This window comes from Sus scrofa, chromosome 2, assembly GCF_000003025.6.
Source record: "Sus scrofa isolate TJ Tabasco breed Duroc chromosome 2, Sscrofa11.1, whole genome shotgun sequence".
In the NCBI taxonomy this organism is placed as follows: Eukaryota; Metazoa; Chordata; class Mammalia; order Artiodactyla; family Suidae; genus Sus; species Sus scrofa.
This window is the reverse complement of record NC_010444.4, coordinates 120000057-120015557: the sequence shown is the minus strand read 5'-3', so window position 1 is coordinate 120015557 and position 15501 is coordinate 120000057. Positions and strand designations below refer to the sequence as shown.

Sequence of the window (15501 nt, the reverse complement as noted above, 5' to 3'; positions counted from 1 at the left end):
TACGTAAGTTTTGTATGTATGGAACTTAATTTGCCTGTTACAGAAAATTTTTATTGTTTAGTACAAAGGTGATAAATTTACCTGCAACATCTTACAACAGAATCCTCAACTTTTTCATAAAATTGCTAGAAGTATCATATAAGCTAATGATCTTTTGAGCAGTTATTCTAAAAATAGAACTTTAAAGTTTAACCATGTACCAAAAGAAACTTATAAATACTCTGAACACTATTACCTAAAAATAACAGGAGTCTCTGTTAGTGTGATAACAGAAGATGGATAATAACTGAGAAAAGCAGTAGAAAACTAAAAAAAATTCTCTCAAAAACACCACCTTTGGGGTTTCCCTTGTGGCTCAGCAGATTAAGAACCTAACTAGTATTCATGAGGATGCAGGTTTAATCCCTGGCCTCATTCAGTGGGTTAAGGATCTGGCACTACCAAAAGCTGTAGTATAGGTCGTGGACATGGCCTGGATCCAGCATTGCTGTAGCTGTGGTGTAGGCCAGTAGTTATGGCTCCGATTTGAACCCTAGCCTGGGAACCTCCATATGCCATAGGTCCAGCCCTAGAAATACAAAAAAACAAACCATCAAAAACCAGGTTTAAGTTCTCTATCCAAAATGAGTCAATAGATGAAATTAAGTCACTTGGTAAATGAGAAATACAATCTAAAGGATTGGCTATATCCTTGCACTATATTTTGATTGTGGTAGTGGTTATGTAACTACGTGCATTTACCAAACCTAGTAAAATGTATGCTAAAAGCTCCTGAATTTTAATGTGTATAAATTCTAACTCAAAAAAGCTGATTTCTTTAAAAAAAAATCACTTTTTGCTAAAATTTTCAGATTATTTTCATACTATTTTATTCAGTGGCTTAACCATTCAGAACAATCTGTTACATTTTACAAATATAATAGAGAAAAAAATCTATATATAGTGTATTTCCTATACTGGCTAGAGGTCTCAGTCATTCTTTCCTTTTCTCGCCTCCTTTTAGATAAGCCTTCAAAGTCCTGTCATCTCTACTTTCTTTCATCCCTACTTCACTGCCTTAGTTCATTTCTTTTTGGACTACGGCCATAGACTTCTGATTTCCTTGTGTTTTATCTCCCACCCACCAATTCAACATTCTTAACACAGAAGAAAATTATCTTTCCTTCTAAAAAATGAACAAAGTAACGGTAATGCCAATAAAAATTTGTTTTCTAAAATTAAACTGCTTCAGAATAAAGCCCCAAATCCATGGCACTAAAGATACTTTACAATTAGACCTCCTGAGAGTTAACCATTGCAGCTCAGCAGTAATGAACCTGACTAGTATCCATGAGGACTCGGGTTCAAGCTCTGGCCTTGCTCAGTGGGATAAGGATCCAGCATTGCCATGAGCTGTGGGGTAGGTTGCAGACATGGCTTGGATCTGGCATTGCTGTGTCTGTGGCGTAGGCGGGCAGCTACAGCTCCTATCCAACCCCTAGCCTGGGAACTTCCATATGCAGCAGGTGTGGCCCTAAAAAGACAGATAATAAATAAATAAATAAATAAGCAAGCCTACTGATCAATATCAAATCCTGGTGCCCTTCTCAAAGAAGGCTGTATTTTATATCTCTGCCAGAAGAACATACTCTCCTTTTCTGCCTATAAATATCACTAACCCTTTAAAAATCCAGTTTAAATTTAATTTTCTCCATTCCCACTCTCCCTGGCAGAGAGTGATGCTGCATTAACATTCTGAACATACTTGTTAATACCACTGTTTCCTCCTCTAGATGTGAAATTCCTCTAGGCCAAGGTCTGAAACTTCTTCACTAAGTACAATACCTGGCTCATAGTAAATAAAACTTATGAACTGAATAAAGGAATAAAAACTGTGTTATTCACTGTGTTATTCACATTTTTACTTTGACAAATACAAACTAACATTTTTCTAAAACAAAAAGCTCAGAAAATATAACATAGAAACTGTACCTTATCTACATGGAAAATTAAATCCAGTTCACAGACATTTTCAAAACACTTGTCTAATGTTTCCACAAATACCTGAGAAAAAGAAAAAAAAAGGTTAAAAGTTTTTGAAAATGGGAAAAGTTCATTTAAATCTAATATCTACAAGGCAGACAATTCTTTTTTTTTTTTTTTTTCTGGACACACCTGTGGCATGTGGAAGTTCCTGGGCCAGAGACTGAATCCGAGCTGCAGCTGCAGCAATGTGGATCCTTTAACCCACTGCATTGGGCTGGGGATCAAACCCATGCCTCCACAGTGACCCATACCACTACAGGCAGATTCTTAACCCACTGAATATCAGCACATTTCTCTTTTTTAAATTAAAAATTGAATTAAGTGCAAAAGGAATAGACTATTCTTCATCTAAACTACTAACTACATTAATAAATGAAATACAATAAACAAAATAAACTTCTCTGAAAATTACTAAGAACTGGAAATTCTTGGCACCATTACTTACAAAAGTTCTGAAAAATACTCAAATCAGGCTCCCATCTTCATATGAGAAAAAAGAAAGCTTATCCTAAGTATTTATCAAGATAGATGGGCAAACAGTCCAAGTCTCAACCCCATCTAATGTAGCCAGTAATTTTTAATAAGCAAATCAGTATAACTATCACTAAAAATTAAACTTATGAAAAGAACACAGACTTTGGAATAAGACTTACCTGGATTCCAATTCTGATTCAAATACCTTGTATGACCTTGTGTGGGAAAGGGTTAACTCAGTAAAGATGGGTTTCTCAAAATCTACACATCCCCCAAAATGGCCTTTGGCTAGTTCCTGGTAACTGAGCTCTTGGTCCTTGGAAAGTTCTATCTGATAAGAGTGTTTTGTATGCCTGTGGCCTTGGGCCACACTGCACCAATAGGAACAATTTATGCTAACAATGTGACTTATGATAAACAGGTTTCTTCTCTGAAGTTCTGGAGTTTAAGTAACCAAGGTCAATCACGGAGGTGAAGTGTCACATACCTTTGTGGCTGACCTCCAATAAAAATCCTGGACACCGAGGCAAGGATAAACTCTCCTAGCTCGGAACACTTTGCACATGTCATCATCACATAATACTTCTGGAGGAATTACGCACACCTATGTGACTCTAGCAGAAAGGGACAACACCTGGAAGCTTGCGATTAGTTTCTTCCATACTTCCCCTCATGTGCCTTTGATGACTTTACTCTGTATTCTTTCAGTGCAATAAACCTTAATCATAAGCATCGCCACTTCTGAGTTCTATAAATCCTAGCAAATCAGTGAGACCATCTTGGAGACCTCTGACACAAACTTTCAAAAATTAATCTCTTAAATTCCACTTTGGATAGCTGTCACTATTCTATGATCCTGTGGGACACAGTAAAATCTAAACAGTAGGCTGCCAGCTATAATTACTCCACTCTGAGGCCAATTTACACAGATCCACACCCTAAGGCTCCTTCCTGGAATCAATGGAGGTGAATAAGACAGGTGAGACAACGTAGATATTTAACTATCTAATCATGATCAACATTGTTTTAGACCAGGGGTTGGCGAACTTTCTCTGAAAAGGGCCAGAGAATAAAGATTTTAGGCTTTGTGGGCCATACAGTATAGCACAAAAGCAACTACAGGCAATGGATAAACAAATGAGCATGGCTCTGTTCCAATAAAACTTCATTTACAAAAACAGGTAGCAGGCTGGACTTGAACTGCAGGCTTTAACTGGTTGACCTTTGACTTAGACTAAAATCACTAGGAAAAATAAAGAGATCAGTAATAATGAAGAATATACAGTTTTATACAAAATTTCATTTATGAGAAGGCATAAACAGGGCAGCCTCAAGAGGGTTCCTAGTTCATGTCAACTGTGTGGTAGGTAGAAAATAAATATTGTTGAGTACTATCCAACTCCTAACTTTATCTATTTCTTCCCAAGGCCTTGGTGACATGGTCCATGGCATAATTTTATATCTAATTCAGATTTACTTTTCTTCTTGTTAGAACAGATTCTTATTATAAGAATATAATTCGATGATGCAGCTTGAACACAGAGTAAACAATATGAATAATAACTTCTTGAGGAAAGTAAGAATGGAAGTGAAAAAGAAAAAACTTTTCCAATGAGAAAGATGAAAATATTTTTGGAACAGTATCTGTAACTTGGAAAAAGTCTGAATACATTTATAAACTCACATTTAAATACGTCACGGGAAATACGAAGTTCCCATCATGGCTCAGCGGTTAACAAATCCGACTAGGAACCATGAGGTTGCGGGTTTGATCCCTGGCCTTGCTCAGCGGGTTAAGGATCTGGCGTTGCCATGAGCTGTGGTGTAGGTCACAGACTCAGCTCAGATCCTGAGTTGCTGTGGTTGTGGCGTAGGCTGGTGGCTACAGCTTCAATTAGACCCCTAGCCTGGGAACCTCCATATGTCGAGGGTGCGGCCCTGGAAAAGACAAAAAGACCAAAAAAAAAAAAAAAAAAGTCACAGGAAATAAAGCCACTTAAGTTCTTTCCATTGGTAAATTTTTACTTAGGTTCACTATACATACACAAAAACACACAACACTGTTGGTAGGAATGTAAATTGGTGTAGCCACTATGGTACACAGTATTGAGGTTCCCCCAAGAACTAAAAGTAAAAGTTCCACATAACCCAGCATTTCCATGGTTATACAGCTGACAGAAACAAAAACACTGATTTGAAAAGATATATGCACCCCAATGTTCATAGAAGCATTATTTACAACTGTCAAGATATGCAAACATAAAACATAGCTCCTACTTCTATTCCAAGTCTGAAAGTAATCTATAACACACACACACACACACACACACACACACACACACACACACACACACACAGAGGAATACTATTCAGCCATGAAAAAGAATGAAATCTTGCCATTTGCAACAACTTGGATGAATTTGCGGGGTATTATACTTAGTGAAATAAGTCAAAGAGAAAGATAAATACTCCATGTTATCATTAATATGTGAAATCTAAAAATAAAACTATGGAATATACAACAAAACAGAAACAGACTCACAGATACAAAGAACAAACTAGTGGTTACTACTGGGAAGGGACAAGGAAGGAGGAGGCAAGATAGAGGTGGGGGACTGAGAGGTATAAACTACTACATATCAAATAAATGAGCTACAAGAACATATTGGAGTATAATCCATAAAAATTGTGAATCACTATGTTGTACACCAGAAACTAATGTAATGTTATAAGCCAACTATATCTCAACGATAAAAAAGTATACAAATCATAACAATGTTCAGCCAGATGAATTTTCACAAAGTAAACATATCTCTGTAACCAACCCTTAATATTTTAGAATATTACCAGTATTGTAGAAGCTCCTTCATATTCCATCAGTCAGCTATCATCAAAGGTAAAAACTACCCTGCTTTCTAACATTAAAAATACATTCTGCCTTTATTTCTGAACTTTAGAACTTTCTGAACTTTAGTTGACACCTGAACAACACAGTCTTGAACCACATGGGTTCACTTATAAGCTAATTTTTTTCAGTAAATATAGTACTACACTACCCATGGTTGGCTGAATCCATGGATGTGGATCCCACAGACATAGGAGGCCAACAGTAAGGGACTTGTGCATCCATGGATTCTGGTCAGTGGGTCCCAGAACCAATCCTCCTGCAGAACCCAAGGAACAACAGTATGTTTAAATGGAATCATACAGTATGTAACATTTTGAGTGGTTTCTTTCATTTGTTGTTGTTTTTGTGATTCATCTATTTTATTACATAATACAATAGTTCGTTCAGTCTTGTTATACAGTATGTCATCACAGGAATATACTACAATGTATTTACCCATTTCACTGTCAACAGAAATCCAGGTTGTTTCTAATACAGAGCCATTACAATTAGTGCTGCTAAGAACAATATTTTTTTTTAAACTGCTGCATTTGTGGCATATGGAAGTTCCCAGGCTAGGGATCAAACTGGAGTTGCAGGAGTTCCCATCGTGGTTCAGTGGTTAACAAACCCCACTAGTATCCTTGAGGACGAGGGTCGGATCCCTGGCCTGGCTCAGTGGGTTAAGGATCCGGCATTGCTGTGGCTGTGGCGTAGGCCATCAGCTACAGCTCCAATTCGACCCCTAGCCTGGGAACCTCCATATGCTACAGATGAGCCCCTAAATACACAAAAATACAATAAAAAAAAAAAATGGAGCTGCACCTGCAGGCCTAGACCACAGCCATGGCAACACTGGCTCCGAGCCACATCTGTAACCTATGCTGCAGCTTGTGGCAATGCCATATCCTTAACTGAGTAAGGCCAGGACCAAACCCACATCCTCACGTTGACTATGTCCAGTCCTTAACTCACTGAGCCACAATGGGAATCCCTTAAGGACACTCTTATACAAGTCTTTTTTATTTATTTATTCATCTTTTTAGGGCAGCACCTGCGGCATATCGAAGTTCTCAGGCTAGGGGTGGAATTGGGAGTTGTAGCTGCTGGCCTATGCCACAGCCAGGGCAATGCAGGATCTGGGCCGCATCTGAGACCTATACCACAGCTCATGGCAATGCTGGATCCTTAACCCACTGAGAGAGGCCAGGGATTGAACCTGTGTCCTAAGAGATACTACTTGGGTCCACTACCGCTGAGCCATGGTGGGAACTCCTCTCATACAAGGCTTTTAGTGAACATACATATACATATCTACTGAGTGTATACCTAGAGTAGAGGCACTGGGTCATAGAGATTTTTCAAAGCAATTTTCAACAGATTTTTGAAGCAATTAGAAAAATTTACACTCCAAATAGTGGTACATTAAGAGTTCCCACAGTGCCACATCCTTACCAGCACTCTGTTGTCAATCTTTTAATTTTAGCCATTAGTGTGTGTGTATGGCAGTTATGTCACTGTAATATTCATTTGTATTTCCCTGATGCCTAAGGAGACTGACCACCACTTCATATTTATCGGCCATTTAAATACCCCTTTTTTGTGATGTCTGTTCAAGACTCTGCTCATATCTTTCTCTTACTGCTGTCTAAAAATTCTTTACATAGTCTAGATACAGTCATGTCATATACACATGTTACAGGTATCTTCTCCCATTCTTTGACTTGGAAGAACATGTTTTGATTTCAATATAGTTCAACTTATCAGATTTTTTCCCTTTATAGTTAATCTTTTTTCATTCTCCCAATAATGTACTTGGAAGAACATATGTTTTGATTTCAATATAGTCCAACTTATCAGATTTTTTCCCTTTATAGTTAATCTTTTTTTGTGTCCAACTTAAGAAATTTTTGCCTCTAGCAAGGTGAGGAAGATATTCTTCCAGAACAAAATAAAAACGTCACTGTTTTATTTTTCATGTTTGGACCAAATCTTTCTGGAATTAATTTTTATATGTGGTATGGGGTGGTCTTTCTTAATTTAAAAGCATTATTAAACTTATTAATCAGAATAAAGTTTCCAGTATGCCTTGATTTTTTCATGTTTGCTTTTCCCAAATCCACTGGTTTGATTACCCATAAACTGTAGACGTTCTTTTTTAAACATCAAAAGACCACAACCTTGGTGAAAAGGCTGTCTAAATGGCTCCCTTCACTTATGTATTACTTATGAAGGATCAGTGGAACCCAATGAATGCACAGACTATACTGGACAAATATACTGGTAGCAGTGAATGTGCCATTGGTAAACTACGGTGTGCAAAAATATAAGCTCTCTATAGAGGCAGTATGGCAAAGGGGTAAGGATACCTGAAAGACGGGCTTCAAATTCCTACTTAGCTACTATCTAGCTATTCGAACCGAAGCATCACTTAACTCCCCCAAAGATAAGAACTATAAAAGAGTTATACAACTATCTCCTTTCCTGAATTATCTTCAAGATTTAAATAATTTAAATTAAACGCTCAACACAGTGTCCAAAACACACCTACTAAACAGAATCAAGTACTGATTATCTGGCTATTCAAAACATACTATTATTATAAAATTAAAACAAATAGAAACTTCTAATTAGGCTAATAAACACTGATATAAAGGAAAGATAACTACACACAGAGGTTGCCAAGGCTTTGGGATTTGCTTACTAACTTAGAAAGAAAAAAGAGTTTTCAATATTTAAACCAGAACAATACTACCTATGAAAAATGTAAATACTTTTTAAAAAGGTGCCCCACAGCAAAATGTCATTATAACTACATGTCCTTAACTTAGGTGAATTCTTAAGATTTAAGACATTCAAATGCTAACTTTGGTTGGAAAATTAAAAACCCTCTTCAAAAAACACTCTATTTATTTTCTTCTGAGTTAGCAAGAATTACTTAACGTAATTAGAACCTAGAGCCCCATGGAAGATATACACTGCTGATCTGTTACATGGACAAGGCCAATACAAAACTAATAATCCACAAACTGAAGTAAAGAAATCAAGAAAAAAATAATGGGCCTTGGGAGATCTAGCCAGAACAACCAAAAAATAATAAAGTTGCTGCTGCACTCTATTTCACAAAGAGAAAAATAAAAAGAGCAAAAAACTACAAGTGACATGGTAAATAAATGGCACTCTCATGTGTTTGATTTTTACATGATAAAAATTTAAAGTCAATTTCCATATAAAGTTATCTACTAAGTAGCTACTCCTTAATCTCTGGTTTTGGGAATTCAAATGGTGGTGGGAGAAAAAATATTTTTAATTTACTAAGAATCATATTTCAAGTTTTCCTTCACTTTAATAATCACATGTTTCCCAAGAATAACTATAAAAGAGATATTCAGGAGTTCCTGTTGTGGTGCAGCAGAGATAAATCCAACTAGGAACCATGAGGTTGTGGGCTCAATCCCTGGGCTCACTCAATGGGTTAAGATCCGGCATTGCCATGAGCTGTAGTGTAGGTTGTAGACATGGCTCACATCTGGTGCCGTTGTGGCTTTGGCTGTGGCTGTGGCCCGCAGCTGTAGCTCCGATTCCACCCCTATCCTGGGAACTGCCATATGCTGCAGGTATGGCCCTAAAAAGCAAAAGAAAAAAAAAAGAGAGAGATATTTAGAAAAATGCCATATCCATATAGTCTCCTTTCCCTGCGGCCCTCTATAAACAGAACGTCCTTGTGCTCCTGTTATCTTTTTTTTAATTTTTTAACTTTATTTTTAATTGTGGTTGTAAATACTAACATTAAATTAACCATCTTAACTATTTATATGTACACAGTTCAATAGTGTTAGGTACACTGCTGAGCAACAGATTTCTAGAACTTTTTCCTCTTGTAAAACTGAAACCATGCCATTAAACATTAATTTCTCTTTCCCACTTTGCCCAGACCTTGGCAACCACCTTTCTACTTTTCGTTTCTATGATTTTTGACTACTTTATATACTTCATATGAGTGAAATCATATAGCATTTGTCATTTTTTGAGTGGTTTATTTCACTTAGCATAATATCCACTAGGTTCATCCTTTATCTTTATTTACAAATCTACATGCTTGGGCCACAAAGGGTAACAAGAATCATGTACAAAGCGGCTTAGCACTTAAAAATACTTAGTACTCTATTAAAATTCCAGCTTAGCCTCTATGAAATCTAGGACAAGTTATTTAACACTAAGCCGTATTTGGTCATAATAATGTTGTCTATGCCACAGAGTTGTTTTAGTGATTAAATGAATAAACATAAAGGGTTTAGAATAGCATCTCACCAAAAAAAAAGTACTCAATAGATATTAGCTAGTATTTATAATAATATAGGCAGATGGAGATATAAAATATTCTCAAGCAATACCACTTCTTTGGCAGGCCCTCATTTAGAGTTTCTGAGTTAAAAAAAATATATTCTGGGTATGGAGACTTCCGTTAAATTTCAGAAGGAATTGATCCTCCTGTTCCTAATCTAAAATATCAAATAAAACACATAAATGTTAAACTGGAAGGGAGTTCCTGTTGTGGCTCAGCAGTTAAGAACCTGACTAGAATCCATGAGGATATGTGTTTGATCCCTGGCCTCACTCAGTGGGTTAAGGATCCCACATTGCTGCAAGCTGTGGTGTAGGTTGTGGATGTGGCTCGGATCCTGCATTGCTGTGGTTGTGGCGTAGGCTGGCAGCTGCTGCTCTGATTCAACCCCTAGCCTGGGAACTTCAATATATCGCAAGTGTGGCCCTAAAAAAAAGACAAAAAAAAACCCTACTAAACTGACATGTTATAAGACAGGAAAAACCTTAAGCCCAAGAAAAGGAGGCATAAATTTAAGCATATGCCAAGAGATCTAAAAAAATTTTTTTAGTCAGCTGCAAGATATTCTAGCTCAACTAAAAAATCAAAATACCACTAAAATGTATGTACCAACAGAGCTAGGGAGGACAAACTAAACTTAAAATCAGACCAATACCTTTAAACAGCTATGAATGTAGCTGAGATATACTCTCCAATATGAACTATTGCATGTTTAAGGTGTGTAGAGAGCACTTGATTCAGCATATGACCGGATTCTGGACTGGATTTCCACGATACCTGACCTGGGTACTAACGTGCCAATGACGACTGATGACAATGATGACAATTATTCTACCAGTAAAATACAGACATCTATTGTGTATATACACCATGTACCTGTTACGTAAGACATATTAAACTCCTGACTTCAATATGAAAAAATTAAGTCGATGAAGGACTGTGTTCTATATTCATGTGATAATGATTCCTTAAGAGTTCACATCAGTGATTCTTTTTGTGTGATATATTTCTATATTTTAAAAAAATTTTTAAAAATTAAAAAAATTAAAGGCTAATGATATTAGTTAGCATTTACTGAGTACAACTTATAATGACATTGCTATTGTCCAAGTTCTTTAAATAGATTATTGTATTTAATCCTTCACAGTAATCCCACAGGCAGATACTTTTTATCAACCATCTGTAATTTAAAGCAAAAACTTAATTCTTAGCACAGTTAGGTAAGAAGAGTCCTGATTAAAATCCAGAAAGTCTCACTGCAGAGCTACATCCTTATTCACTAGGCATACTCCCTCCAACAAAAATAATCCTTTATTTTTAATGCAGTAAGAAGTGATTTAAAAAATTTGGAAAATACAGAAAAATATAAAGCAAATGTTTTTTTCTTTTTAGGGCCACACTTGTGGCACATGGAGGTTTGCAGGCGAGGGGTCCGATCAGAGCTACAGCTGCCAGCCTACACCACAGCCACAGCAACGTCAGATCCTAGCCACATCTCTGACCTACACCACAGTTCACGGCAACGCTGGATCCTTAACCCACTGAGCGAGATCAGGAATCAAACCCACAACCTCATGGTTCCTAGTCGGATTTGTTTCCACTGTGACACGATGGGAACTACATAAAGCAAAATTTTTCTGTAAGTCAACTATACTCAAATAAAATTTTTTCTGTCTCCCACATTAACACAGTATCGTGCAAAGACTGCTTATACTATAGGAAATTTAATTACATTGAAGCCTACTCATTAAAGTGACTTGCTATGGGAGTTCCCATCATGGCACAGCGGAAACAAATCCGACTAGGAACCCTGAGGTTGCAGGCTCAATCCCTGGCCTCTCTGAGTGGGTTAAGGATCTGGCATTGCCGTGGGCTGTGGTGTAGGTTGCAGAGGTGGCTCGGATCTGGCACTGCTGTGGCTGTGGCGTAGGCCAAAGCCTACAGCTCTCATTCGACTAGCCTGGGAACCTCCATATGACTCGGGTGTGGCCCTAAAAAGCAAAATAAATAAATAAAGTGACATTATGATTTGCATGTTGAATTTAAAAGTCTAAGGTAGAAGTAGGGTTTTAAATTTGTAAGGTAATATATCAAATATTAACTTTTAAAATAAAAATAGCCTGTGAATTATTTTTCAGTGTACAAAAGCTACTCTGAGAAGACTTTTAAAAAAACTCATATTGATACCAATTGCTGGAACGCCATTTAAAATTCCAAGCAAAAGTTGATTTTTAAAATGATATTTGGCCTTGAAAAATCTTCTCTGTTCAAAATGCCATACAAGTGTTATTTTGAACACTGACTTAAAATAAAATAAAATGAGGGAGGTCCCACCATTCCTCAGTGGTAATGAACCTGACTAGAATCCATGAGGATATGGATTTGATCCCTGTTCTCACTCAGTGGATTAAGGGTCCAGCGTTGCTGTGGTGTAGGCTGCAAACACAGCTCGATCCTGTGTTGCTGTGGCTGTAATGTAGGCCAGCAGCTATACTCTGATTCAACCCCTAGACTTGGAACCTCCCTATGCCACAGATGTGGCCTAAAAAGCAAAAAAGAAAAAAGAAATAAAATAAATTAAAATGAATAAAAATCTTAGATTTTCCTTAGAGAATATCAACTAATAAATACAGAAATCATGATGGAAAAACCACCATTTGGCAAACACCATAATAATTCTTCTAGGCAGGAATCATATCAAAAGACGCTAAAACTAATGACCAAATTATGGTTAGAAAAAAAATATTTATATACTCTCTCAAGTATTCCCCATAAGACATTTCTAAGCAGAAAGGGAAAATGGAAGCTCATGTAAGTAAACCTGGCAGACACTTCATTAACCAAGGGATGAGAATAAACATGAAATAATGGGAGAAAACGACATCATGTATCTCCTGATGTAATGCATTGAGAAGGACGTAACATCACTTATGGTATTCCTGAATTTAATCAGTAAGAAACATTAAACAAATCCAAACTGAGGAATATTCTACAACGTAACTGGCTACTACACTTCAAAGACCAAGGTAGGAACATCATGAAATGAATGAAGGCAAGATGAAGAACTATTACTGAGTAAAGGAGACTTAGAAGACAAGAAAACTCATGCAATGTGTGACCTGAACTGAACTCTGAACAAGAAAAATTACATTATGGGACAACTGGCAAACTATGAATAAGATGTGCTCATTAGATACTAGTATTGCATCAACATAAATTTCCTGAATTTATTTTTATTTATTTACTTATTTGCCACACCTACAGTCTGCGTAAGTTTCCAGGCCAGGTATGAACCTGCACCATAGCAGCAAACAGAGCCTTAACTCGTTGACAATCCTGGACCCTTAATTCGTTGCACCACTGCTAAATTTCCTTATTTTAATCATGTACTTGAGATTACAGAAGATGTTAAATGCAGGAATCTGGATAAGGATACAGTATAGAAAAACTCTTTGTATTATATTTGCCACTCTTTTGAAGACTGAAATAATTTCAACATGAAAAGTTTTAAATTTTTAAAGAAAAAAAATGAAAAACCAATCTCAAAGGGCACTCTTTTCCTTTATATCCAATCCCTCCATGAAGCCTACTATTCTACACGTAAAGAAAGATACCAACACAAGCTGAGTTTTTCTCTTTCAAACCGACTTTTAAAGGGAAAAAAATTTAAGTTACTTCCAGCTTCAAAATTCTGACTTAAGTACTTGAGTTCCAAAATACTGCCCTCACCACTAAAAAGTAAGTAATAACGTGTCCACTGCTTTATTTTAGGCCCTTGCTGACTGCTTTATGTAGATTAGCCCCAATTCTTAAAACAGTGCTGACAAGGAAGGTTCAGTATCAGTACATACAGACAAGAAAACTGGAGATGAATAAGACTAACTAATTTGCTCAAAGTTGCAGAACTTTAGATGACTAAGCCACTATTAAACCCATAAAATTGAACTCTAAATACCAATCTGATAGCCTCCCAAGAGGACTGCTGAGATGTTAACAAAACATGAAAACTAGAATGTTAAGTATCATCAAATTTGATACCTGCATTTATCGTGAAGCAGCAGCAATGTAAATAACTGAAAAGTGAATTATTATATTTCCAATCATTGTAAGTCAGACCTTTCAACAATGAAAATAAGATAGGAAAAGGATTTTAGGAATGCCGAATGGCTCTACCAGTGTCTGATTCAAATGGCTCACAGCACTATTTTTTGGTTTCCCACATATATATAAGAAACAAATCTTATTAGAAATAAAATTATGGAGTTCCTGCTGTGTTGCAGTGGGTTAAGTATCTGACTGCAGCAGCTCGGGTCTCTCTGTGGAGGTGGGTGTTTGATCTTCTGCCCCACACAGTGGGTTAAAGGATGCAGCCACTGCAGCAGCTGCGCATAGGTCACAGCTGCAACTCACAGTCAATCCCAGTCCACAGGTGCAGCCATTAAAAACAAAGAAGGAAAAAAAAGAAAATTTTAATCCTCTGGTAACACAGTATGATGTAGCAAGCAGAATTTTCCTAAAATGAACCTGGAAAACAAGCCAATGGGGCCAGAGTTCCCTCTTTTGTCAGCATAAGGAACTGCACCAGAACTCACTCATCTCTCCACAGGACCAGGCGTTTATACATACCATCTAATTCCCCAACAGGAGAGCTGTAACTTCCCACAAGACTTGGTTGGCCAGTTTCCCCAGACATTTTTTTTTTTTTTTTTTTTTTTGCTTTTTTGCTTTTTAGGGCTGCACCCGTGGCATATGGAAGTTCCCAGGCTAGAGGTTGAATCGGAACTGTAGCTGCTGGTCTACACCACAGTCACAGCATCGCAGGATCCGAGCCAAGTCTGTGACCTACATCACAGCTCATGGCAACACTGGTTCCTTGACCCACTGAGCAAGGCCAGGGATTGAACCTACATCCTCATGGATACTAGTCTGATAGTTAACTGCTGAGCCACAATGGGAACTCCTCCCCAGATAATTTTTTAAAACAGGTGGCACCTAAAGGTGAGCAGCTAAAGGCTTAAGTAATGCATATTCCACCTCACTGACAAGGACGCTTTTCTTTCTTTCTCTCTCTCTTTTGCTTTTTAGGGCTGCACCTGTGGACTGGGATTGAATCCACGGCATAGGGAAGTTCCCAGGATAGGGGTTGAATCAGAGCTGCAGCTGCTGGCCTATACCACAGCCACAACAACAGGGGATCCGAGCCAGGTCTCTGCTCTACAGCACAGCTCATGCTAACACTGGATTCTTAACCTACTGAGCAAGGCTAGTATCTGCGTCCTCATGGATACTAGTCAGGTTCACTACTGCTGAGTCACGATGGCAACTCCCTGACAAGGATGCTTTCAATGAAGCCTACCCTTACAATAAAAGAGAACAATGATGTGGGGTGGGAGGGGTGAGTCCTCCACTGGCCTATATGATAGTGGAAGATCAGGGGATCTTCACTTAAGTATCCTTGGCTTCTAAGTTTACCCAGTTAAGCCTATTCTTATGATATAATTCTATCTACAATGCAGAATTCCTCTTAAGGCATCAAAGAACATATAGGATAAAAATATTCACAAATTCGTGTAAATATTAAAAAGAAAAAGAAAAGGACTTCTTTAACCAATTAAGTTTGTGTGCTACTGCAATACTTTAACGATAATGTTAGCTAAAAACCACTAACTACTACATGTCAGTCATTTAGTGACAGGCTTCACATACACTATCTTTTTTCAATACTTTCATCTACTCTATGAATTGGTTTTATTATTAGCACCCCTATTTT

General features: G+C 37.4%; 1 protein-coding gene across 6 annotated transcripts in view; it reads right to left on the bottom strand.

The window, feature by feature from the left end:
* AP3S1 (adaptor related protein complex 3 sigma 1 subunit) overlaps positions 1-15501 on the bottom strand; it is a 74410-nt gene that overhangs the window by 24391 nt on the left and 34518 nt on the right. For 4 of the 6 annotated variants that reach the window (XM_021084654.1, XM_021084657.1, XM_021084652.1 and 1 more), the window contains exon 4: positions 1972-2043. The exons of the other annotated variants lie outside the window; for them this stretch is intronic. In XM_021084654.1, coding sequence (XP_020940313.1) covers positions 1972-2043 — 72 coding nt within the window. The remainder of the gene's footprint in view (positions 1-1971; positions 2044-15501) is intronic. 6 annotated transcript variants of the gene reach the window in all.